At 46.5% G+C, this 26,063-nt stretch overlaps 1 protein-coding gene across 2 annotated transcripts in view; it reads right to left on the reverse strand.

The window, feature by feature from the left end:
• The window catches only part of Rat1 (5'-3' exoribonuclease 2 Rat1), a 119,226-nt gene that overhangs the window by 37,640 nt on the left and 55,523 nt on the right, over positions 1-26,063 (reverse strand). The window contains exons 24-31 of one of the 2 annotated variants that reach the window (XR_011507436.1): positions 23,021-23,104; positions 22,604-22,707; positions 21,789-21,868; positions 20,282-20,338; positions 20,085-20,153; positions 17,832-17,880; positions 17,610-17,738; positions 15,007-15,092 (exon numbers count right to left, since the gene is read on the reverse strand). Coding sequence is in view for 1 of the 2 variants with exons in the window: in XM_070522364.1 (XP_070378465.1) it covers positions 15,007-15,092; positions 17,610-17,738; positions 20,085-20,153; positions 20,282-20,338; positions 21,789-21,868; positions 22,604-22,707; positions 23,021-23,104 (609 nt within the window). In the remaining variant the exon portion in view is untranslated. Of the gene's footprint in view, positions 1-15,006; positions 15,093-17,609; positions 17,739-17,831; positions 17,881-20,084; positions 20,154-20,281; positions 20,339-21,788; positions 21,869-22,603; positions 22,708-23,020; positions 23,105-26,063 lie in introns of those variants that run through there. The other variant, XM_070522364.1, reaches the window with a different exon arrangement.

Below are 26,063 nucleotides of genomic sequence, written 5' to 3' on the forward strand. Positions count from 1 at the left end.
TGTCCTAGAGAGAGAGAGGAGGCTCCTATAAAGAAAGAATGTCCGGAATGGTATACAAGGTTCAGTCCAATATACAGTGAACTCGTCCTTGTAAAATATTTTTTTTCGCTCAGCGATGGGAAACGGCATCATGATGAGAAGTGATCTGTCGCCTCATCATCATCACAGAATTAGCACAGAGGTGAAGGCGCCAGATATCCCGTATCCAGATGACGCTTTAAGACCAGGTATACTCCACAGCGCAATGACAGCGAACAGGACTTCAATTATTCGAGCAATACTATGCGTGGCTAGTCGGGCGAGCTTAAAAAAGAAACGAAAGGAAAGAAAAGCGAGAAAAGAGGTTACTGCATGCATTCACGTCACACGGACGTCCTATACACGTCTCTTAAAAAAACGTGTAGAACCAACGCTTTCTTGCAGTCATTTGTACCGCGCAATTCCAATGAGTGGAATCTCCTTCCCGCCTCGACGGTCATCATCGCAGATCACCAAATATTCAAGAACGTCATAGCTAACACTGTATAACTAGAAACTTCTTTATTGACATTGTTCAACCTGTACTCACGGACGCCATATAGCTCACTATGTATATCTAGGTGCCACTTATTTGCTTTTGTATATATACTGTTTTGCTTTATTAACTCAAGGTTGTTGAATTTACCTGTTTTGCTTGAAACGACTCCCCTTCTTTAATGCCGCAATGACCCTCAGGGTATGCTAAAACAAAAATAAATTGCAATTCAGTAGACTAGCGATTTCTCTCACTTTAAAGTGTATATGGGTAACACCAGTAGCCTTTTTTTTTTTTTCGCTTTTCTTTCTCCCATCGCAGCGCCGCCTGCCGGTTCAACACCTCCATCAACCAAGCACGCCATCTGTCAGCTTTCAGAATTTCTCTATATATCGGCACATACAACTCGCGTCGCAAGCACACTGTCGTGGCCTTCGTGCACACATTCATTCCGAATCCCCCGAATCTGTTTGCCGCCGTGGAGCTGTCATGTTGTTCGAATTTTGCGAGAGCTCGGTTGACTTTTTTTTTTTTATGACGAGCTGCTTCTGCTTTTCTTGGGCATCATCATCTCGATGGCGGACGCCCATAGTCAGCAATTATTGCGTTAGTTTGCGTGCTGCGCATGAGTGGCATGAATACACATTGTGTCCTTCTCCCTGGCTTCCCACAATTCCTTGCGCGGCGGAAACGACGCTCAGAGTGCTGATCTTGTACACTTTGCTCCTTAAAAATAAATAATAATCTAAACGTGCACCAAATTTTATATGACACTTTTCGATCACCGACTCGACGTATCACCACATTATTTTGCGCCGATTCTTGCGTAAACACTATATACGTACTTATCGGGGGAGGGGGGGGGGGGGAATAAAAAACAAGGAAATCTTGCATCCCTCGGGGTCGTCTGCCTGCAGAAGACAGACAGACGTCCACTGCGCGTCATATGAGCTCTTGCAGGAAGTCATGGCGGCAAAGAGGCACAGCTGGTGCTTCTTAAAAGCATGCGTAACGAAAACAGCAAACTCAAATCCGAGCCGGGGCATATAAGGCGTGCATGTACTAATTAAATACAAATATATATAAAAACGAGCACGCTCGCTCAAAAACCAAGTACGATAATCTGACTGCTTCTCGTGTTTACGTATGTCTCAGCGCTATATCCACTGTGTACTATTATATAAATGTTATGCTATCGGTCATTTCGTCGCCATTTAAAATTCGTTCCTTTTAACTTTGTGTTTGGCACACGGCATGGACCACGTTGCCTTAGGAGCACCACGAAGATAGCAAGCGACAATTTACTGCGATGACATTTACTTTAAAATTTGAATACCTTGGCGGGTTTCGGGGAAAGCGCGGGCAAGCGATCGACAAGGGCAAGTCATTACCAAAATAGTTAATGTAGAATTGCTCTCATTCTTGCCATGTCTCTTTTTTTTTTTTCGTACCGTGCATGCATATTCAATTTTTCGCCCAAGTAGGAATTAGTGGTTGGAAGACAGCGCACATAATTCACTCTCAGTATATGTGCCTTACTTTTTTAACTCATCCTTGCGCTGCGAATGCCAGCTCACTCAATTGCGTATATCGAGACAACTAATGCAACCATTCAAAGGCAAGATTTTTTTGTAAATATTTGGAACGGGCAGTACACGAATTATTGTCTACGTATGGAAAACCTGCTTCAATACAGCGCGCCAAGCGTTATCAGACTTGAAAGAAGAAGAAGGGGAAAAAAAAAACGGCTGCGACACCATGCGACCTCTGCAATGAACCCGAATCTATAGATCATTTTTTATTATCTTGTCGGCGATTTTCTGTTCACCGAAAACTATGTCTAGAAATCCCACTTCTAAATTTAAGATTACCTTTAAACAGCACTACTATTCTCTCCCTTGGAGCAACAGTATTGGGATACAGCAACAGGAACATATGCCTAGCCATTTATAATTTTCTATGTGGCACAAAAAGAATGCCTTGTTAATAGTTCTTAGTTTCCACAATTGATTTACTTCTACTTCAATCTACGAAATTCAAAAAATATAAAAGCACGAATACACAGTTTAAATCCTTCTAGTATTGTTGTTCAAAAATTTAGCTTGCCCAAGTTTAAGTATATGTTTCTTTTTTAAATAATTTAGTATTCCTATCAACGCAAGGTTTACTATAGTATTGATCACTAGTTTTACTCATGTATTCACAGTTTATTTTTCATCTTGGATTATATATTTATTTTACTTTTTGTGTTAGTTATTTATTAACCAAATTCTTTTATTCATTCAATCATATTACCACCCGATTCGTGGCCTATCCCCTGTAGTGGGTTTGTGCCATTTGTTGAGGATTCATTATCATCACCAGTCCGCGACGGAAATTTCACCAGATTTCACCAGACAATACAGCAACCACAATAACAGTTAAAAAATAAATTAGAATGAATAAAAATGAGGAAAAACAACAAATTCCCCTATTGATCGCCTTCAAAACGTAGCGTTCTCAGCTGGGTCAATAGAATTTAATATCGCACACACCTCGCCATGACGTATACGATCAACAAACGCCGTTGATTCTTATTCTGTCACCGCTTCGCACATCCAAGAGGGAAAAAATTATAGCATTTACACAAACTGGAGTGAACTTTTCAAGCCCTGGAATTCTTTCTCCAAGAGGTCTTGGACACAGTCACAAGGCTGCTTGCTCAGCCGCTGAAAAATTTATAATTGCTTCAAGGCGATTTTCTACGTAAACTTCTATAGTACATTTTTGTTTTGCCTTCCTTGTATTCCTCCACGAATATTCCAGCTTATTTTTTTTCTAGTTAATACATATACCAAACGCCTTCTAATTCCACCCGAATATCGACGAATCCCCCCATAATGGGTACGAGCTATCAAGAGAGGGCATTGAACAAACTCACAACAACAACAACAACAACAACAACAACAACAACAACAACAACAACAACGACGACGACGACGACGACGACGACGACGACGACGACGACAAAATAGTTCCGCTTAAAGTGCCAAGAGGAAATTGAGACGGTGCAGCTCCCGATAACTGGCGGCATTCGAGCCAGGGAAATCTGTTAGTCGAAGCTCCACGTTACAAGATTGGACTACGAATAAATTATTCCCGACTCCTGTAGCACGATCATTTGGGACGTCAACATTGTATAGATTATAGCCACAGTAATGCTTGTCTTGCGCTGCATTAGACTTCTTTACAAGTGAAGCAAAACAATTACCATGCAAATTTATTTTGTACCTTTACTGTTCTCCGTTCATTATTCACTTCACTGAAATCAGTGCTACAACACTTTATTTTTTATTAATGTGGCGTTTGAACTATCCTAATGAATGACTTTCATAATTTTGATTTCATGTTATTCGGACTGGTTACTCGCGCACTATATTTATTTCCCGGTCTTTCCTTTTGTATTCCCAGTTTTTCGTATTAGGTTAAGTGTTTATCTTGCACCACCTCCTGCCGCCGGATTCGTACATCCTCCTTAGTGGGTAAGCATCATGGATGAGAATCATCATCATTATCAAACGCGACGCCCATCCCCGCCCAATTCACTTTTTCTAAGCTATAATACCGTCACACAAACTCCGTGCAGAGCAGTGAAGCCTCCTAGAACTTCATGACAGCCCATGGACATAACTGCTTTTTCAAGTCGGTTGTTACTACCAACTGGCACGTTAAGAACGCCGATAAATAATTCTTGGATAGCGGCGTCTAACGCCAAGACATATTCGAGTCGGTGAAAAAAACGCTGTAACGCCGCGTTTTAATCCCCCCCCCCCCCTCCTCCATCCCCGTATTCAGAAATGCACCTTAACTTGAAGCCCATTGTCTACTTGAGTACGGGCTTGCTATTGTTAAGTCATTTAGATCTGGTGCTTGACTTGACCAGAACGACGAGTGGCGTGAACGTGCCCACAATATACGCTCACTGCATTTCCTTTCGCGCGTTCCCGACAGGCGTCAGTCATCTAGATCAAGCCACGCACGAGCGTCAAGTTGAGATGCATTTCTCAATACGGGGAGGTAAGTGTCAGTGTGATACGACGTGCCGCACGGAGCTCCTCTTGTCTACTACGCCTTCCGAAATGCACGGGGCAGAACTGGAAACGGCAAGTTACTTCAACAAAGCCTCACACACCGCTCCAACTTTGCCGCCATGCACCAGCGACACGAAACTGGGCGAGAGCGTGATGTGAAGTGATGGCACACAATGCTTATGCATATAATATAGTTTAAGGCGGCAAGGCAACGGTAACGGCTCAAATGTTTTGCGGCGTAACGCTTCAAATTGTGAAGTCTCTAGCGTCAGTATAGACTGCTCACACTTGCGGAGGCCCGGATTTGGACGCAAAACTCATGCGTGTATATATATATATACCAAAGCGTGTACACGGTCACAGTCATACGCGCAATGCGCACGTGATCACGCAAGCCTTGTCGCCATGGAAACAATGATAAAGAGAAGGACGTATACCTCAAGGACACAAGGCCTTTTTAAAGAAAGGCCAACGGCCAGCAGTTGTGCAGGTCTCTCCCACACGGATCAATCGCAACGGCCAATGTGCGAGAGAACAGGTCAGTGTCACACACGGAGATATACGCACCAGCAGCGCACTGGAGGCGTCGCAACGGTTTGTCGGAGAGGCACACAATCTCGCACACGGACACGCACACCCATGTCTGCAGATGCCCTATACATACCTACAAGGCTGCCGGGATGAGGAAACGACTCGCGCACGGACACATCACGGCGGTGGCGCGGTTACACGAGGTACGTTCACAGAACCAACTCCGAGGGTGCACGCCCGAGCCCGCATATAACACACGACGAAGGCGACGGCGGAGTACGCGGCTAAGCACAGCGAGCAAGCCTTGTTTCTTTTTCTTCCCCCGGAAACTGGCAGGTCTTTCCGCGCAGCCGCGAAGAGAACCGACCGACGACCGTCCGTCCACCGAGCCCGAAAACGAGCCCGGGGGGCGACGACGTCATTTTATAAGGCAGAAGAGGCGCGGCCCCATCGACGACGGAACGAGACGCGGCAATGAAATAAGGGGGGGGCGGAAAAATAAACCCAAAGCCGAGTAACGCAGGACCGGAATAAGGATCCTCGACGAAGAACAAGAGGCGCGCGCGCAAAAAAACGAGAACCAACGAACGCCGAAGAGGACCGACGGATACATAAAAAAAAAAGAGACAAGAAAAGCGAAACGAGAGAGCGAGGAGCCACAAGAGGACGGCGGAAGAAGGAGCAGCAGCACCACCAAACCATCGCCACCACCGCCACTCCGCGTACAAGGACGTCGTCGACGACCATGAGCGTAGACGACGTCGGCGTCATCATCATCATCGCCACCGCCGCCACCAAACTCGAGTGATTTTCAAGCTCTCGGCGTAAAGCGTGCTAGAGGGGAGAGAGGGTGGGGATGGAGAGGGCCCATAGCTCCCAATGTTGTCAACCTAGAAGGACCACGCGCCACTCGGTCACAATGTGGACAAGTTCTTTTTTGACGAACGAACGCACGCTCGTACACGCACGGTGTACAGACGTACCCTCTCTCTCTCTCCCTCTTACTCTTTCCCACCAGCCATTGCCATCCCTGCCTTGCTTGCTCGAGAGACGACCGAAACCTGCGAGCGAGGACCTATAAGCACGGAGAGAGAACGGCTGCAGGAAACTATACACCCGCCGCTGCTGCGACGACGACGACGAGGTGGGCGAAGAACACTCGTGCAATGGGCGGCTGAGACGACGAGAGCGCGACTGTGCGTGCGTGGGTGCACAGCGTGGCACGTCAGATTCCCTCTCTCCCCCAGCCTCTGTGTAACCGCCGTTTCCTGGGGATCCCGAAGCAAAGCCCAACCAGTCCGGAGTCCTCAGCCAAGCGAGGTTCGGCGGCCGAGAGAAAGCCCGTTTCTGGAGAGTCATCCACATCTTCCGACCCCCGCGGACGAAGTAGGTAGAAAAGCAGAAACAAGAAAGACAGAAAGAGGAGCTGCCGCTGGAGAGCTTTGCGGAGGGGGTCCGGAGACTGACGGCAAACGTTTGGAGTGCGAAACGAAAGGCTGCCCACGTGTACAGGGTGGCGAAGCAGGAGGAGGAGGGCGAAGTTGCCCCGGAGAGGTCGTCGCAGCTAGCGCGCGCGAGGGCTCGCCTTGCAAACTCGAGTTTCCCTCGGACTCGAGCACGTCTTGAAACCGGGCGCTGATTGAGGGCATCGCCACACCACCCCTGCCCCCTCTCCCTCCACCACTCCGGCGACATAAGCACCGAGTGAAGCAGCGTGAGGGAGGGAGAGAGAGGAGAGAGAGAGAGAAGAAAAAGAAAGAAACATTCGCGTCCTCTAGCTGAGTGAGGCACGAGACGGCAATAATACCGCGCCGAGAAAATCCAGTCGGAGGTGCAAAACAGATCGATTGACGCGCAGTTTTTAACGTAACAACAAAGACGCCGCAGCCGCGGAGGGACCCAGATATTATTTATTAATTTTTTTTTCAGCCTAGAGACCAATGGCTCGGTACACGCGCGCACTTTTACGATCCGCCCTACGGCCACAATTCGAACCCACGACCTCGCGGGTTCGAATTGGGCAATGAGGCAAGTCGGCCGATAAGATACCCACCGATGGCGCCAATAGAGGCATGACAAGCGTATTGTGCAATCACCTGTGGTTCCAAACGCAATAAAGCAACATAACGGCCATATGAGTATCTGAGCCAGCTCATAGCGTTGAAGCGATATAAGCATTAGACCTTGAGGGACCCTTAAAAAAAAAAGTATCTAGGTTGCCTAGACTTCAGACTGCTTTGTCTTCTTGGACTTTCCCTCCCTTGGCCATTAGAAGCACACGCACTTCCATCTGCAGACAAAATTCGTTAACAAGTATACTTGACGTAACTGCGGTAAACTGACCTTCGCACGGTTTGTAATCTCGAAATAGCAGTGTTCCAAAAGTGCAAGTTCACGGGGTAATCAACGACATTACATATACGCTCCTAAGATAAACGTGCGTGTACAGATGCTATGGACTGTAAAACTCTACATTAGCGTTTTTGCAGACGTCATCTATGTCAACAAAAGCTCGATTTTCTAAAAAAAAAAAAAAATCATGCCTCTGTAGCTTCCCGCTTCCACTTTGAAACAACAAAGTGGATCAGAAGTCACCTCAACGGCTCAGCAGCGCCGTATGTGCCGCCGAAGTGCTGTTTTTTTAAGCGCGCGCCTATATCGAAACGGAAATATGAAAGTTCGCTGACCTGGGAACTATATCGTTACATAAACAATGGCGGATTACTTTAGTTTTTGAAGCACGGGGGTGACGCGAGTTGCCGTCGTGCCTATAAATACCGCCGCCGTTTTCATTTCACCTCTGCTCGCTTTGTTGTCGTTGCCACACCTCAAACCGTCTCGTTCTCCTGCACCAATGCATTCCTATTCTAGTCAGACGTGGGCATTCGGGCTGGCTCGCCTCCAGTGGCGTAGCTCGGTCTTCTGGCACCCGGGGCCCATAGGTTTTCTGTCATAGGTTTTCTGTTTTCTGCCCCCCCCCCCCCCCCCTGGCTGTAGTCGAGGAAGGCGAGGATAAGTTCCGGGTGTCTTCAGACGTATATGACACCCCCCCCCCCCCCGACTGTCCCCTTGCACCCGGGGCCCACGCCCCCCCCCCCCCCCCCCCCACCCCTGTTGCTACGCCACTGCTCGCCTCGTCACGCCTAGACCGACCAATCAGGTACACTCGATTGTCCGAGCGTCTGGACGGCGAGATGGGGAGAGAATACACAAGCGCGTGACTCCGTCGGACTACGAGTGCTTCCTACGGCGAGAGGGCTCGTCGCGGCAACCCGAGGCGGCCGTGGTATCTACACGCCAAGCAGGAGTCGCAAGCGATACGCGAAACGTTTCAAAGCGAAGCACTTTTTGCGAAGCCTCCCGGGGACTTCAATGTGCGTGGCTGCTGCGTGCTGCTGCTGTCTTGCACAATAGCTCGCACTTGTAAAGAAAAAGCGAATTACGCGCCCGATGACGGAATCAAACCTCGGTACCTCAGAACAGCGGCAGTCCGATGCTCTCTAACCATCAGCCCACAATATACATTGTTTTTTCTCGTTGCGATAGAAATTACACGGAAAAAAGGAGAATTCCCATCGGCGTCGCCGTGATGTTCTGTATAAAGTCCAAGTGCGATAACATGACGGTTGCGAGCCGTATGCTGTAGGCGCGGGCGGAAACTTGCGAGGGTGACCCGAGAAGCATGGAGGCTTGATGCGGCAATGTCTTCTCGCGCTCGAAAGGGCGGTGCAGGGAGATATGCGCACGCTGGGAGGAGGGCAGGGAGGAGGGGCAGGCTAGTGCACATCTCTATTCCAGCTGCGTCCGCTGAGCGCGGCCGCGCGCTTCCTATCTTGGAGGCAATCTGCGCTGGGTTCGAAGGCTAGTGGACCGGAGATAGCCGATGGCTTTGTGTGCGCTGCGTTCTCGCGCGCGTAGTTCGCGTAGAAGCGAGGCAGCAGAAGGGGAATTCGCTCGCCGCTGCTGCCGTTCTTCATCAGCCAGCGTTGCCACAGCGAGTGTCCGCGGTCATAGAATGAGATGTGTTCGTGCTTGCCTATGCGCACATGAAGTAGTGTTAATTTAGTTAGTAAGCAAATGTTTCCTGCAGTTTATGCAGCTTATAAAACTGACATTACTTCGTATAGCTGTGTAACAATCCGCCTTTTTGTAGTTCCTGTGCTGCCCTCTGCTGCACGCCAGTGGGTAAGTTTTGGAAGAGTGCAGGGGCTTTTGCCGGTTGATTTGTGCACCTGCGTCCATGTTGAGTGTGCCTTGGTTGCGAGTTTCATGAATCGCGATTAATTATTAATGTTTCCTCTGGGGCAGCATGTGGTTCATGGAAATCATGTAGCATTCATTGACTACTGGGTGATCAGGTCCGAGTGCGCAGTTGTACTACCAGTGTGGCCGATAAAGGTACGCTGAGTTCCGTCTGCTGATGCGGCTTCCTTCGAGTTTGTTGTTGCTCACGTCTGCTCTTGTACTTCACTTTTTGTATTCCTTTTACATGGTAATTACACATTTCGCAAGTTCAAGAAGTCTGAAAGCAGCCTTCCACGTCATACTTGCAGAAGCGGTGCATTTGTTTACATCGACATCTGCAGCCACAGATTGTTGTTGGCTTCAGATATTGTGGAAACGACGCTTCACTGATATGGAAAAATGTCAAAACGTAGCAAAACATACATATCTGCGCATATGAGCCACATTGTTCCACCCTGAGGCCTGTCAGTATGAGCGACCCATCAGATAGCAGCAACTGTTATCCAGACATATATTATGCGATTTTATTACTGATTCTCGCTTTTCTTTAACTTCATCATAATTAGTTTCCATGTGGCATAAAGTATTATTAGAGAAAGCTGTGCTCGGAATAAGCGCTCACTTATAGGTCATGTAGTTCTCTCGCGAAAATGCGGATACCATCGCTGACACCATTGGTAACTGAGCGAGTTTGTGCTGCAGTACCAAATGCACTGTCTCTTCTTTCCCTTTTAACGCAGAGGTAAACAGTTTTCTGGAATTAAGACGTGTGTCACCATAACAACACGTACAGACCCAACCGTCTAGCGAATGCGACCAGCAGCCTTCGGGAACAGCCGTGCGAAGTGAGCAGTAATTGATATCCAATCGCTATATTGCCACAACTGAACTAAAAGAGCAGTTTCCTTCGTCGTAACTGCTTATTCTTAAGTTCAGGTCCGTCAGTAGCTGGTGCACAAATTAAACGGGGCCAGGCCTAACACAACCTTCGCTAAACAGGATCAACATTGGCTCAAACTTCAAGTTCATGTGCACGGCTTGAGGACTGGAGCTTCGGAATTTCAACTTCGAAGGCATGTTTTGACTCAAGGCACTGCGGCTATCGCGTTGTCGGTTTGACAGCCAATCATGTGGTGTTCGGTGAAGCGATCATGGTCAGCACGCTGATTTTGTCGGTGCCATCAACAAGAAAGCCTGTTGCACTAAGACAACTCGCGCCCATTGGGCGCGTCTTGTCGGCCGATTAGCATAAAACGGTCCCAGTGACACACTGTGCTGAATAGTTGGTGTCAGCGTCTGGTTGGTCTTGTATGGACCCAGTGATACCGCGCCTTAAACGAGTATCTGAAGTCAGGCACGCGCTGCTGCCGCCAGCAAGAGAGGACCGACGCTGCAAGAAGGCTTCATCAGCAACATGATGTTTTTAAAGTGTGTCGCCCAAGTGTAGTGCAGGGGCTTATCGATAAATCTGCTAGCCATCAATGCAAGGCAGAAATTACGAGGTTCACGGCGCAGTCCCGATGAAGCCGACCGCTTTCCTTTTTGTAGAGGAGTTGAAGCCAGCATGTTTTCAGCACTGCATCGACATATAGCTATATAACAGTGGAGTTCCAAGTGGTACATGGCATGAGTCCTTACTACACTGCACGTCTGTGTGAACTTATTTTGGGGGGACTTTGCCCCGTTATCAGGCCATGCGGCCACGCACGGCCTGATAATGGTGCAAACTTTCAAAATGTTTTGCGACTAATCCGCTAGGGCAGGGCGTATGCGCCGTTGCGCCATGAAGGCGGATTTGCTGCTGCAATCAATGCTTCGCATGTCAGGTGAAACTGACTTTTTGCTTTATTACCACAGTGAACAATACAAGCCCAGCAAACAGTGCATTTGGGGCCCCAGCCTCTATAAAACAGGTTTGCGTTAGACTGCAATCTACATATACACTATCATGCAAATGACTCTTGGCACGCACATTTTTAGAGCTCACCCTGAGCACATCCCTTCTTATGGTTGCATACGCACTTTAATAACTAAGATTTACCTTTAGATGCAGTATGCAAGCAACATCAAACTTGAAATATAAAATACTGATAAGTAACCCTACTTCTAGATCACAGCGATGTTTTCGGTCACTTAGCTGTTGCTGATTGCACAAACTTCAGTAACTTTTCTGTGTAAACCTGCTCGAAGCAATTACCCCTCTTCCATCCTTTGAACATCAAAAGACTTCCAAAGAAGGCTTGGAGACCCACATGCAATATTTGCGTGAGCAGAAGTGAGCAAAACGGGACCAGAGCATGCACTGAGTGTGGAGTGTTGAGCTACACAGGAGTGAGCATGGTATGGAAGGGAAAAAAGGTTCACCTTTAAGTTATAACCGATGCCCACAAGCGTGCGAAATCTGCCAATTTTTTTTTTTTTTTTTGTCTGTGTCCCCATAGAAATGCGGCTGCTGCAGCTGGTGATCCGACCTGCAATCCAATTTTAAGCAGCATAACTGCAGGCCCAACAGCTACAACAGCGGGTACAGCACAGCTTCAACACAATTAGTGTTTCATCGGGCAAGGAGGAAAGGTCTGGCAACCAGAACAGGTCAAGCATTTCCTCCTTTTTGGCTTGCGTGAGCCAGCGGTAGCGCTGCTTGAATACGTTGCCATCATATTGTGCGGAAGGATTTGGAGACGTTTTAGCTCATTCTGTGAAAGAGGTGAAGTCAGCTCATACAAGGATGTCAGGGAACTACTGTGTAGTCTTTGACTGCAGTAACAAAAAGCATCAGCTTTTGGCAGTGCAAACATGCAACATGTATAATCAGTGACGCCGTGGGGTTGTGAACTACTTTGGCTGATTGGGTTTGCATTCGACGAAAGGCAGCGGTGTCTGCAGATTACTGGCCTGAATTGGAAAAAAACTTGAACGGGATCGCTTGGCACTTGGCACGAGATCTTTAACATTAGTGCCCATGCATGGCCCACTCAATGCCACCCTGAAACCTCTAAGTGCCAATTATGAGAACACTTGCATCAGCCAGCAGTAAAATTATCAGAAATTTCACATTTACTATGCTGTGTCAAGTTGGGCTGCCTATGAAGTCAATGGCGTGGCTCAAGCATGGTGATCACAGCAGCTGGTAAAACCATATGATGCATGGGCTTTGTGCTTTAGCACCTACCTTTTTGCCCTGCAAAGCAGTAATGTCAAATGGGCATAGCATAAAAAAATAAATAAAGAAACAGTGATGAGCTTTTGTGAGGAACGCTATTTCTATAGAATGCATGGGTGAATCGGAGAGGACGAGCTGAACAAAACTGAGCATAAAAATCTGTTTTCATCGCCCTGTGGCTTGTGCCGCATGATGTTATCAATCCAAACTATTTCATTCAAGCGAAAAAACTGCATCTAACATAGAAACAAGTTGCACAATGTATCTGGACATAACAGTTCAACCACTTGTCGAAGTAAACAGCAGAACAGCACCCAACTGTTACAGTCTTGCATGTTTCTTGAACTACTCATTGCTGCTAAACCACAGCCTAGGTGAACTACAGGGGCGAATGTTGCAATAAGAGCACACACACTCGTTTAACAAATACCTATAAATACTATGCAACCGCGCTCCAAGGTCGATTATAGGCTAGAACATGCATGCACGTCTGGCATTGAGTGCAGTGGCCACCTCACCAGCAGCAGAAATTCCAGCCATGTTGAGTTCAATAACTTGAGACCGTCTCACAGAACCTTTTCTAGCGTAGACGTCACACGTAAGCAGACCATGCCAGCCCGAAAACAGCCACCAGCAACTGCTGCTGAGTGTATAGCTAGCATAAAACACTGAGCCCTAGCCAGCATGGCGGTCTAATCAAACAACTAAAAAATGGTGCCACTGCATAAGCAATATGACAGTGCACTGTATAAAATCGTCTACAGTGGGGCTTGCCCATTTCGCTTATGACAATGAACAGTAACCACCTGGACCTGCACAGTGACTTACCTGTGAACACTGCCATCCAAGGCATACCTGCCAACCTGGCGAGATCAAAAATCAGGAGGCTTTTTATTTGCGCCAACGAGGGGGGGGGGTTCGTTCAAACTTTCAGGCAGTGTTCTCCTTTTGCAGGGACCTTGCAGTAGCAGACTTTGCTGACTTTCCAAAATTTGTCGGAGTGGCTTCGCTCAAAATGTGGTCCAGACAGAAGGCCCTTCACTAGCAGCAGGTGTTGGAGGGTTGTCCCACATCGGTGAGCGGAATTCAGTCCTAGTTTCTCGCGCCGTGCTAAAAACACTCTCACGCTCTGCGTAGCTATGTGGTATCACGGGTAAATCCACCATCACCTTAGCAACTCAGTGAAACATGTTCACCATCAGTGTTTTTCATTCTTCCAACCATAGGCCACTGCACATCCCACCTTTCTTCATTCAGAATGCCCTCTGGAAGACTGTACGCCTGTAGTGTGGCAAACTCAGCCTCCTGAGCAAGAAACGCAGACTCGAGAGCAATGCCTATGAAATAAATTTCGGGTTGGCCACCTCCGCATTCTTCAGAGTTGCGTCCACATCCATACCGCTTCGCCTCGTCGCATTTCGGAAATATTTTCCGTAGAAGAGACCCGATGTGGTTGCTGACACTAAAGGGTAGGTTGTGTTCGACAAGGAACCCCGTAAACAGGCACTCGTATGACACTGTCGTTGCAGTTGTTCAGGAGAAAGTTCACTATGTTGTCTTGCTGCTCAGTAATGCGAACATAGCTTTGATGCTTCACCGTGGAAACATGCTGTTTCAAGTCGCCTTTGCCACCGTGAGACATGCTGACGTCACATCCACACGTTGTACAAAATGCAACATGTTCTCCTTTTCTTGATGTCAAAAAGCACGGAAATTCAGAAGTATAAGATCGCAAAAACTTCTGCAAATGCCTTTTCTTGGGCTTTGATAGCGCCATGGCATCAAGCACACGAGGATTCTAACTTTACACGGTGCACCGCACACACACAGCCTAGCCAACACTAATCATACACACAAGCAGCAGCAACAATGCACCATGGAGGAAGGCATGCATAAAATGCAAGAGCTACATTGGTTCTGGCTTCGGTCGGCTTACTAGGAACCGTAGTCGGCTGCTTAGTCGATGATACCGATGGTGCTAGAGCAGCCATTGTTGGTGATGCTGACGATTACAATGTGGCTGTAGATTCCACGATGCCGGTTTCCATAAACCATTATTGCATGAATAGAGACCCCATTTCGGGAGATATAAGCCAGTGATAGTACAATCGGAAAGTTCAGTAAAAAATCGGGAGTCTCCCGGGCGAATCGGGAGGGTTGGCAGGTATGGCAAAGTGTCTGGTCATATAGAGCAGCTTTCCAAAAATGTTCCCGATCCCGAGTCATGCCTAACCGAAAAACTTACCCGAGTCACAGTGACCTTTGAATGGAGAAAACTAAACAAAGGCCACGACATGTCGCTAGACGCGCGAATGTTTTAATTTTCGGCGAAAAATTTTGCAGATAGCCGCCACCTCTGGAGAACCGTCGTATATTTTGCACACAAAGAAAGCAGGCAGCTGTAAGTTGTCAGAGAGAGAAAGGTCACAAGCTGACACCTGCAAACGAGAAGGGTGGGAAAAGAGAATGGCGAAGGCGCTTACCCTGTCCCCAAGACTGCCTGTCATTCCGGTTGTGATATGCAGGTGGCGCTACTTGACTGTAAGGGCCCATAGACGCCACTGCATGCCTGCACAGCAAAGGAAATCACTTAAGCTTCGCATCTCTGTGCAGAACACCTAAACAACGGATACACTGGATAAAAAAATCCTTCACAAATCTAAGCCAGTGTGTTCCAACTGATACGTGACAGACAGTGAAGCTGTATAAGAGAGTTCTCACACCCTTACGAAGTACAAGGGATCTGTTTGCAGGCTGCTGTTAGTGACAGCTATCTCACAGGCTGTGTTGCAGCACACCACCGTCAGCTCTCCCTGCCATAACTGTAAAAGCCCCTAGCTGACCTACAGCCAACTAACTGACCTCCTCACTGACCTCCGGCTAGTCGTTGCTTCCGCCAAAGGTTGGCGTGCCCCAGGCTAGTTTTCGCCTCAAGAAAACAGCTGTGAAACTCCCCTAAAAGGCCCCGCATCAGGCCCCATAGCAAATTTCGATTACATGCTGGAAGTTATGAGCCCGTTAGGGAGTGTTCTACCAGAAACATTTTTTGAACTGATTTATTAATAGCAAAGATAGAAATATTTGAAGAGTCGCAAACCCGTGATTTCAGGAGGCAGCTTTATTGTCGCGTATAGACATTCTTTCCACTCGTCCCGTTTAACTCCCACAAACAAATTTCTCCCCTGCGTTGCCCCGTACCGGAGACAGAGACAGAGGAACAGAGAAGTTTCATAAGCTTAACGCAAAAACAGCCATTTAAGCAACTGCCAGCATGGGGAGAGCCAACATCGGCAATATGCTATGCCACTTCAGCTGTAATGAGTTACAGGGTTTTATGTGGCAAAAACACAATCTCATTATGAAACATGCCATTCTGAGCAATTCAGGATTGATTCTGCCCACCCGGGGTTCTTTTAAGTGCACCTAAATCTATGTACCACACGAGCCTTTCTTCGTTTTTCGCCTATCAAAATGCAGCTGCTAGGGCTGGGACTAAATTTGCAACCTCGAGCTCAGCAGCGCAACACCATATCAACTGAGCTAGCACCCAGAGTCCGCTTACATCAGACAATCAGACCACAATTCTCACAAATACGGTTCAGTGGCAATTGCCTCTGCAGGTACTGGAATTGGACTACTGCCCAATTCCAGTACTGCCTTATGGCTGAATTCATCTCTTGTAAACTATAACATGGGTGCTAGAGCTCTGTTGCCTTAAAGGCCAACACCCTGCCATCACCACACCCTGCCAGGAATTTTGGTCATATTCTATAGGCTGTAATAGCAGCCTAAATAGACAAAATTTTGAGGGACCACGATGGACACAATGCGAGAAGCTAAGCAACCCTCTCACTCACAAAGGCTCTCTTTAGTTATCGCGACCTGGGTCCGAAAGCAACCGTCCTCTCTTGCTTCTTCCATATGGGAGTGAAGGGTCCACTCTCCGTTTTCATTTTCTCCAAACTTTCCTTGCTGCGTGGTTCATTTCCAAACACAGTTTTGCGAACTTAGCATCACACGGGAACCCCCCAAGCCGTGTTTACATGAATGCGACAGCAGTGTGTCACATTTTTCCACGCATCACAGTAATTACTAAGTGACAGCGTTTACATTTGGCGCATTCCTCTTTGCACGAAACAAGTTGGAGCTCGTTTCCAGTGATTTGCGTTACGACAGGCAAGCGCACAGCAAAGCTGTAGCTCTCCTTCTATGTGATATGGCAGTGTTTATACGCACCGCACAAGATGGCTTACCCCATCTTGAACTACCCTCCCCCTCTTGAACTACCCTCCCTGTCTTGAACTACCCTCCCCGTCTTGAACTACCCTCCCCGTCTTGAACTACCCTCCCCGTCTTGAATTACCCTCCCCCTCTTCAACTACCCTCCCCGTCTTGAACTACCCTCCCTATCTTGAACTGCCCTCTTCTGAGTGCATCACCCCCATTTATATGAATGTGATGCACTAGAATCACGATGCGATGCGCCATGTGTCATATTCATGTAAAAATGCCACCCCAGTTCTGTGCTGTTGCAGGCTACTTGTGTGGTGCCAGCACCATGCGTGTGATGTTATCATAGTGGCGAGGATTATGGCTCCCGCAAGAAGGACGTGCAAGCTTTTGAGATTGCAGGTGCTGCTAATTCGCAACGTACAACAGTGAGATAGTTCATAGACACAATCGTGAGCTTATGATCTCCATACCGTGCTAATCTGTTTGCAATGCGCAAATCTGGTAAGACACTCTTTAATCCTTTCCGTACTAAAGGAAATGATCAAAAGTGTGCTGAGATTCCCACAGATTTCCAGAGACATGGCACCATGACCACTGTACATGTCATCGTACCTAAACTGGTACAAATTCCAGTGATGACCACACTCATCAGTAGCCAAAAAAAAAAACCTCCATGGGGAGTTTTAAAATAGTGCACCCTAGCATCTTTGCGCACCCAAAGCCCCACACCCTGTTTGCGCTCTTTGAATACCTTTTTGTATTCTTTTGTAGGCCCAGCAGTACCCAACTTCCGGTCCGCAAAAACTAAAGCTCCCTATTAAGCACTTTAACATGCCCACAATCCCCAACTCACCCAATCATGCGGTGTCCAGAGTTGCCCAGAGATGCTATGTGTCGCCTTGGAGCCATGCCAATTTGTGGACGCCAGTTGCGGCTTTCCTCTTGAGAGAGGTCTCCTGGTTTAAGCACACGCTGTGGTTCTCTGTTTTTTCAAAATAAAAAGGATGCACAAACACGATACTCAGTCAAAAAGGGCTCCCACTGGGTTGTGAAAGAAGAGCAGAGAGCTTATTACTTGCGTTCTACGCCCTCCGTTCTTCGGAGGAGGCTCAAAATATATGACCCTGTGTACAAGCGTTAAGGTCAGGTTAGGCTATTGCAGTAGGTGGGAATGAATTAACCAGCAACTACACCACTTAACTTTCTAAGGAAGCTGCGCTAGCTCAAAGAAATTGAATAGGCTTTCCACATACAGTGCCTATTTTCACACTGATATGCAGCTGAATAAGTTTCTTTAGTCTACACTAAAGAAAAGTCATGCAAGTCTGGCAAAATGTTAACTGGCACAGCAATGCATTTCACCTCACACTTTGAGGATGCATCTTCCGTTTGTAATTGGTAAATCAGACTCGGCCACTGATAATAAAACAAGTTAATTACGTTGCATTCTAACATGAAAGCAAATGCGGTTAACTTTATCGAACTTTCCAACCAATGAACTCACTGGTGCTGCTTTCTTAACATGTTGTTGGTGCTCCTTAAGGAGAGTGGCGCCCTCTCAAAACAGGAAACAGTGCCTGACTGAGCGTGGACTCTGGGGACCATACTGAGTCAACAGAGAACGAAGCCAAAGAAGGCACAGGAGAAATGAACTGTGTTTTTTACTTGCGATGTGGAAATGATAGGGAAAAAAGGAAATGAAAGTGGAAGAAAAGACAACTTGTGGCCAATGGGAGCCAAGTTTGCAACTTCCGCATGAAGCATGTAACGTCCCACCAGTTGAGCTGCAGCGGCAGCAGTGCCCCCGTCCCCCTTACTTAATATCTGTGTATTTTCATTGATGAAGCTCTGGTAGCATCAGCCAATGCCACTTATGTAGACACCCTCGGCCTCTATGGCTGTGAATGGAGCTGATTTCCTCTATGCTTTCATTCATTATCAGTTGGCTTCCATGTGCTTGTCAGTAAAGAAAGAAAAAGAAAAAAAAGAGGAAAGAGAAAGAAACTTGACAGTCACTTTAGCGTACACTAAAGAGGGTGAAGGTGAAAGCCTGTGCACTAAAGAGACATTCATTAAATTATCTGACATTCTGATTCGAATGCATTGTTTGTTTTCTTATGCCAAAGGTTGTGGGTTCGAGTGCCTTAATTCACTCTATAGCAATTAACAGACCATTAATTAACTTCACCTTAACACCAAACATTGTGGGTTCAACTTCCACATAAGCGTGAGGAACTTCAACTCCTACCGAAAGTAAGGGGTTCAAGTGCCCGGATTAACTCCGTCTTAATTAACACTGCCTTCACTTTTGGCATGATGGCATCAGAGCCAGCTGTGGAAGACAACAACGAATACGAGAGCAGTGGCACGAGCGCGTCTGCGTAAGGTGAGCTCGCATGACGTTTTGTACTGCATGCCGCGTTTTCCAGACCATTGGGGGTATGAGCCACTTAAAACCATAAAAAAAAAAGGCTTTTTGATTTTGCTTGCGACATGTTATGGGTCATTTGGGTTGCAGGACTGTGGAATGTTTTCAGTTGCTGATACTAAGTCAATTCCTGGCGCAAAATAAGCACATTGAGGTTTCGTGGAAGGGCAATCTATCAGTCTAGATTGACTCAATGTTTGCATTTAATGCCACAATGATTCTCAAAATATTGCCTGGAGCCAAATCTGGCACCTCTGTTTATGCAAGCTTTACGAGAGCATCAATATATGAGCAGTTTGGCTTGTCTCAAGTGTGGCTCGGCCTAAAACATAGTGAGGGCTTACGTGTAAACCTTTCTTGGAATAAGGTCTTTATAAAAAGTCTCGGTTCCCCCGCAATGCATCTTGTATTAATGTTTACTCGCAAATAGCCAAAGAAGTAAACGAAGAAAAGAAAAACAGATGAAAGAAACCAACCCACAGTGTTCTCAACTCGGCTTCAAATTTAGCAGCCGACCGGGACAGTTCAGTTTAATATAACTGCACAATCGAGCATGAGCTCTTACGCTTTAACAAAAGGTGTTCTTTCATAATATTAAACAAACAAAAAACAGCATTTTACTTGTTATTTTAGTGGTTAGTCAACCATGGTGCCAGATGGAATGCTGTTCTCCAGATGCACCTTAAAGGAGCCCCGGCTTTACAAGAAAGATGCTGTTCCAAAGCCCCTCCATCCCACATTTTCATGCATACAACAGCACAATTCTCCCTGCCAATTCTCCCTGTAGGTAACTGTAAGAAACTAAGCTTATAGCCGCTTTATAGGAGGCTTGCAAAGCTGCCAATTGTCTTCAACCACCCAAATGCAATCGCGGAAAAAGCAGAAGTGGTGGCCACTTACGTTGCTCCAGGAAGGCGCTTGGCTGGGAACACAAAGTCGTCGGCGTACTTGGGATCCCTGAAGCGGACGCTGTGTGATGCAAAAAAAAGAAAAAAAAAAGAGAGCGAGAGAGAGGACAAGTGAGTTTTAAAAGGAGAAACGCACACACCAGAGAAAGAGCTTGACGAAACATAAATTGGTATAGGAGAGAAACCTACCAAACGACCATGTTGCCAGGGATATCATCCAAGCCTGGGATGACTGACCGCACATCACTGAAAAACACAGTATGATCACAGTCATTTCACTCAGGCAAGACACTTCTATTTTACTGATTAATACCGGAGAAGAAAGTATACATCTGTTTATGAGCGCCCATATTAATTGCCACCATTTCTATTTGTGCGTCCAGCAAAAGTGCTGTCCAATAGACACCCTCTATAATGAACTTGAAAGGGGTCCCGCAAATGTGTTTGCCTTCAGGAGACCCAGCTCTGAAGAGCAGCAACAAAATATTTGTCCTTGTGCTTTTTCTACTGTGACAGCAGCTGAATACTTAAAGCTCCGTATACTACAGCGCCTACTACACCTTTTGCACTACAGCGCTGTTCCTATGCCATCATTATCATGCTGCTGCTGTCGTTCTCATTATCCTGTTGTTGTCAACACGTCACCCTACCTCGCCCTATGGCGAATAAAAAATTAAGCAAATCCAATACACATGTCGTAATCTATGCAAAGCAGTTCTCTCGCACTAGCATGTTATGCAACATGGCACATGCACCAATTGTCTCGAAGAGCTGCTTGGCACTGGCACAAGGGAAGTGTACGCATGATTGTGGCCCGTTTATTTATTTAGTACGCACAGCGCTAAAAAGGCATTACAGTGCAACAGTGCATTGGGTCGTTGAGTTGGCAGACAGGTTCAAGCCCACCATTGTCGTTGCCGGCCGATGTGATAATGGGCTGCGAACTGTTGTGAAAAGCTTGTCACTACATGTTCCTACGGGTGGCTTATCAGTGATCGGTCGTGAAATCATGCTACGAGTTAGATTGACAGCCACCGAAACGGCGTTGGGGTTCGGTCAACCAGCCGGCAACTGCCGTGAGCATGCAGGCCAAGTTCATCTGTGTTCTTGCATGTGGGTAGAGAGTTTCCAAATGCGTGATTCTGTGCGTGAACACTGAATTCATGTATATGATGCAATCAGCATGTCCTCTGGTGGCTAATCAGACCAATCTTCGCATGTGTTCTCATGCTTTCCATATGCCCCACTGTTGTATTTCCCTCAGTACTCCAGGTCACATTAATAGTTTTGACCGGTACTGTTGACCTGGATGAACCGACAGAAGTCACGCACCGTGGAAACGCTGTGCACTTCAAGGCACCAACCACGGTAGGGCCATTCACTGAAGGCACTGATATTTGACACATTGATTATTCGAGAAATCGAATATTAGATATTCAATTCGTGAATCGAATGATTCGAACATTCACTATTCGATTGCTCCTGGTCAGCCCAGACAACGCGCGCGAGGCGGCCAAGATGTTCGGCGGCCGAAATTGAATGCTCAAGTATTCACACACCCCTAGATACAACAAACTTTTCTCGCTCGATTATCACGTGTCGTTATAACGAACAATGAATGTATATTGAACAAGATTTGGCGATGATCAACATGAGAATAGGAGCTAAGTAATGCTTGGAAAAGAATGCTACTCACTCTCCAGGTCCGACTGCAATGTGGCTCAGCAGAATTTTCCCGCCAACTCCACCAAAGTACTTGGGCTCCAGGTCAAACTCCTGAGGCACATTGTTGCTTGTGTTACATATTTACACAAGGGGAGACAAATATGCAACGGCATCTCACGTTGAACACTATGGCAACACTATGCACCTAACTTCTTCAGCTGCTTTTCGATTGCAAATCAGTCGAAGAAGTTGGATGAAGTTCCACAAAAGGGAAAAATTATCATCAACATGACAGCAGCATGAAGCATATTACGAAACCCACACAGTTTTATCATTAAGCTTCATGAGGAAAAATCTTGTAGTCCTAGTCCAACAATTGAACTTGGGGTCAAAGCTTTTCCTGGGCAATCACTCTATCATGCGAGATAACCAAGAGGCTAGCAGATCACAGAGTCAGACTGATGTAATTGACAAATTCTTCCTACAACCTGGGTTGCAACTCAACCCAGGTGCACATTGATGAGTAGGGTAAGTTTGGTGCAGTGCACAGGATAGCTTATTTCAAGTTTTATAGATGGCACTCAGCGACTTGTGCGACTGTCACTGCCAGTTGAACGACCCAGACGAAGTCTGATGGCATCAAACTTTGGCTCTGCAGCTACAGTGTTCAAGGGGAAAAAGAATTAAAAAAAAAAATGTAATTCCTGACTGACAATCTATGGGGGGTGTGTTCACGAGGTGAGCGAATTCATTGCACACATAAATAAATATACATTACTTTGAAAGTACGAAGCTTTAAGATTACAGAATGACAACGTGTAGTTTTGAGGGGAAGCACTCCCTCACCATGTTGTAGTCCTTGCAAGCTTCGTAGAGGCCCAGGAGGTAGCTGTAGCCGCGGTGACCCTTGCGCACGTAGAAGACGTCGTCCCCTCGTGTGTTGCGCTTCTCTGCGTGGCACAAGATGTGAATTACAGTTAAGCCACGCCGAAGTGCGCACAAAAAGCACAACAGAAAACAACAAAAAAAGGAACTACTATATCCAAATTTTTATCCCAAGTTGGCTCTGGCTTGAGCTGTACCATGGCACTGCTGTCATCAGAACTGACAAATTAGTACAGAGGGTGTACCGTCTGTAACAAGTTGCCAATACTCTGCACAAAGTAGTTGCAGTATTTACAGGGTACTTGAGTACTTACTACTCGAATCAATATGCTGCAGATTCAAGTGAATAAAATCCACCTATGTCAGACCAATACTCACTTTCATCTTCAGTAAGGTGAGGGTAGACAGTCTGCACCGTCTCAAGCAGTCGCTTCTCATCCACAAAAGGCAGCAGTGCCACGCCTGTTGGAAAAAGGAAAAAAAAGATTCTGTAATCCTGGTTACACAGTTAAAGAGTATTTACTCGCTAAAGAACGCACTTCGCATAATGACGTGCCCCCCAATTAGTCACGGAAAATCAGAATTTTTTTTCTCACATATTGAGCGCACCCCCAATTTTTCTACTGTGCAGTCACGGTCGAACGGCCGTGCTGTAGTTTTTCGGAGAGACTACTATCTTTGACTCCCTCACATGTGTGTAAAGCTTGTGCAGTTAATGCTTTAACTGCTCAACACATCCTTTCCAACAGTGCCGATGGAAAGGCACCTCGCAAATTCGAGAGAGAGATAGAAAAAAAAAAAGACGGGCTCTCTGCAGCATATGCAATTTGCGTACTTTATGCTGACAAAATAGGAAGGTGCAACTATTTTATTGAAAGCATACAAGATCATATTTATAGGCAAAAGTGTTCATCTGTGCATATACGTTTGTGCACAATACTCAAACAAGTTTGGATCATTATCCAATCATACAGTGCAGAAACTATCGTTCAATGCTATGTGTATCACTGACATGATGTCACATTTCATGTTGATGAAATAGGCCTTCATTGATTCATGTGTTGACGATTCATTTGGGATCTTAAAACCTAACCTCTCTGCAACGACCACTAATACAGTTCCAGAAATTTTACTGCAATTTGGACATCATGGCAAAGGGCTTTCCTTTACGCATGAGCTTCCTTTACTTGACAAGCTGCAGTATTTAAATTTAAGTCCATCCTTTTCTCAACAACACACTTGTTGGGCATACTGCCTGCACTGACAGAAAGACTTGGCGCACACCAAACTTGTTAAAACGGTAATAGCCTCCATGTGTCTTGAGGCAGCGTTGGTGAGGTCTTGTCCTCACAAAATGCAGGAAAGCTTTAACTGCCAGGTTGCATGGCTACGAGGAGCCAGATACCCTTGTTCTATCATGGTGGCAGTAGCGGAATCCTCCTTCAAAAATTGAAGGGTAGGCGGAAAGCCCAGTTGCTAGTGGAAAAAAAGGCCGCAGGGTGTTCTGTACCTGCATAAAGTGACCCACAATTTAAAGAAAGTGGCCAGCAGGTACAAAGTACCTATTGTTCTTTTTGCTTCACGGAAGCTTGCTGGCCTGTGCCCACCCATCTCAGACCTGCAGAAGCTAACCCTTTGTGGTAAAAATCATACAAGGCCATACGTGACTTGTGCGGTCGGTGTGGTGTATGAAATTCCACTTAATTGCAGCAGGGTGTATACCAGCCAAACAGGCCGTTGCATCAACGATAGGGCAAGGGAACACGAGCTGTGTGTCGAGAATAAGATTAATGCACATTTGCCTATGCAGTGCGATTGCTGCACGTGTGAGCCGGAGCATTTCCACGTCCGCACTTCTCGTAAAAGCAAAGGTTCCCTGGGGCGGGAATTAATGGAGGCCTATTTCATCAATACGAAACATGACATCTGTGTCAGCGATACATCTGTGGCATTATGTAGCACTGAGCTACAGTTTCTGCACTGTATGCTTGGGTAACGATGCAAACTTGTTTGAGTATCGTGCGCAAATGTAGGTACGCACTTGACTACCTTCGCCTATAAATATGATCCTGTCTGCTTTCAATAATCTAGTTGAAAGTGACGCTCTTTCCTGTCCTAAAACTTTTTTCCATCCTCGGTTGCGTTTTAACGTTGGGGAATAAGCTCCGAAAATGTCTCCATGAAATTTACCCAGCATAATGAATGCGCCCCCCAACTTTGCTTTGGTACATTGGGGAAAAAAGTGTGTTCATTACGTGGGCATATACGGTATTTCATAGTTTGATCAACCACAGCACATCTAGTAGTTGAAACATTCTTAGAAAAAAAAATTATAAATTCACATGAAGAAATAAAAGTGAGTGGATCAAGGGATTTAAGTAAATTAAATTATGGGGTTTTACGTGCCAAAACCACTTTCTGATTATGAGGCACAGCGTAGTGGAGGACTTCGGAAATTTCGACCACCTGGGGTTCTTTAACGTGCACCTAAATCTAAATACATGGGTGTTTTCGCATTTCACCCCCATCGAAATGCGGCGGCCGTGGCCGGGATTCAATCCCGCGACCTTGTGCTCAGCAGCCTAACACCATAGCCACTGAGCAACCATGGCGGGTGTGGACCAAGGGATGCCCCAGCCAAGCTCATACCGGGCTAAATCATATCCAAATGAAACAAGGAGGGAGACTTGGACACCTAAGTACTTTTGTAAGAGTTGTAAATGCAAAAGCATTAATATCCAACTGAACGACACTGAGCAGTCCTTCGACTTATGAACTCCTCACAGGCAAGTGAGCGCAATGAGATGCTTTGCGTGTTTTGATTTGGCTTTACCAAGGCAGAGTCAGAATAGAGGAGAGAGCTTGCATGGACAAGGGACGTGCGAATAACACAGGCTTCCGACAGTGAGAGCGAGGGTGACTTGGGTCACAGTGATTCTCTCTCTCATTCACGCAATACCAGGCGTGCTACTGCAGCAGCACGCGTTGCCGTTTGCCCACGCTGCTCTGTCGAGGAGTGCATGTGCTGTGGTGTTGCAGCCAACGGGAATTTAGGTGCAGTTTCACAGCTACAGATGCCAGCTTTTTCATTCAATGAGCCATGTTACACTTTCGCATAAAAAAATTAAAGCACCAAAGTATTTCTGACTTCTCGTTTCTTTTTTTTTCGTTAAATGAAGGTCCTAGGCCTCATTTTATTACCTGGACAAAGAATTAAGCTGACACACACACGCACGCAATTGCACACATGCATTTCAGTTTCTTTTTTGTCCTTTGTGTAACAGTACAGCGCAGTAAAGAGAACGATGTCATACCGACTAACCCCAGTCGAAGCCTTATTGTGTTAGACCTCTAAACCATACAAAAAAATACTGGCAAGCCTCAGCATGCCCAAAATTAATATACAGTAAGACCTCGTTAA

The sequence above is a fragment of the Dermacentor albipictus genome, chromosome 7, assembly GCF_038994185.2.
Source record: "Dermacentor albipictus isolate Rhodes 1998 colony chromosome 7, USDA_Dalb.pri_finalv2, whole genome shotgun sequence".
NCBI classification, from domain to species: Eukaryota; Metazoa; Arthropoda; class Arachnida; order Ixodida; family Ixodidae; genus Dermacentor; species Dermacentor albipictus.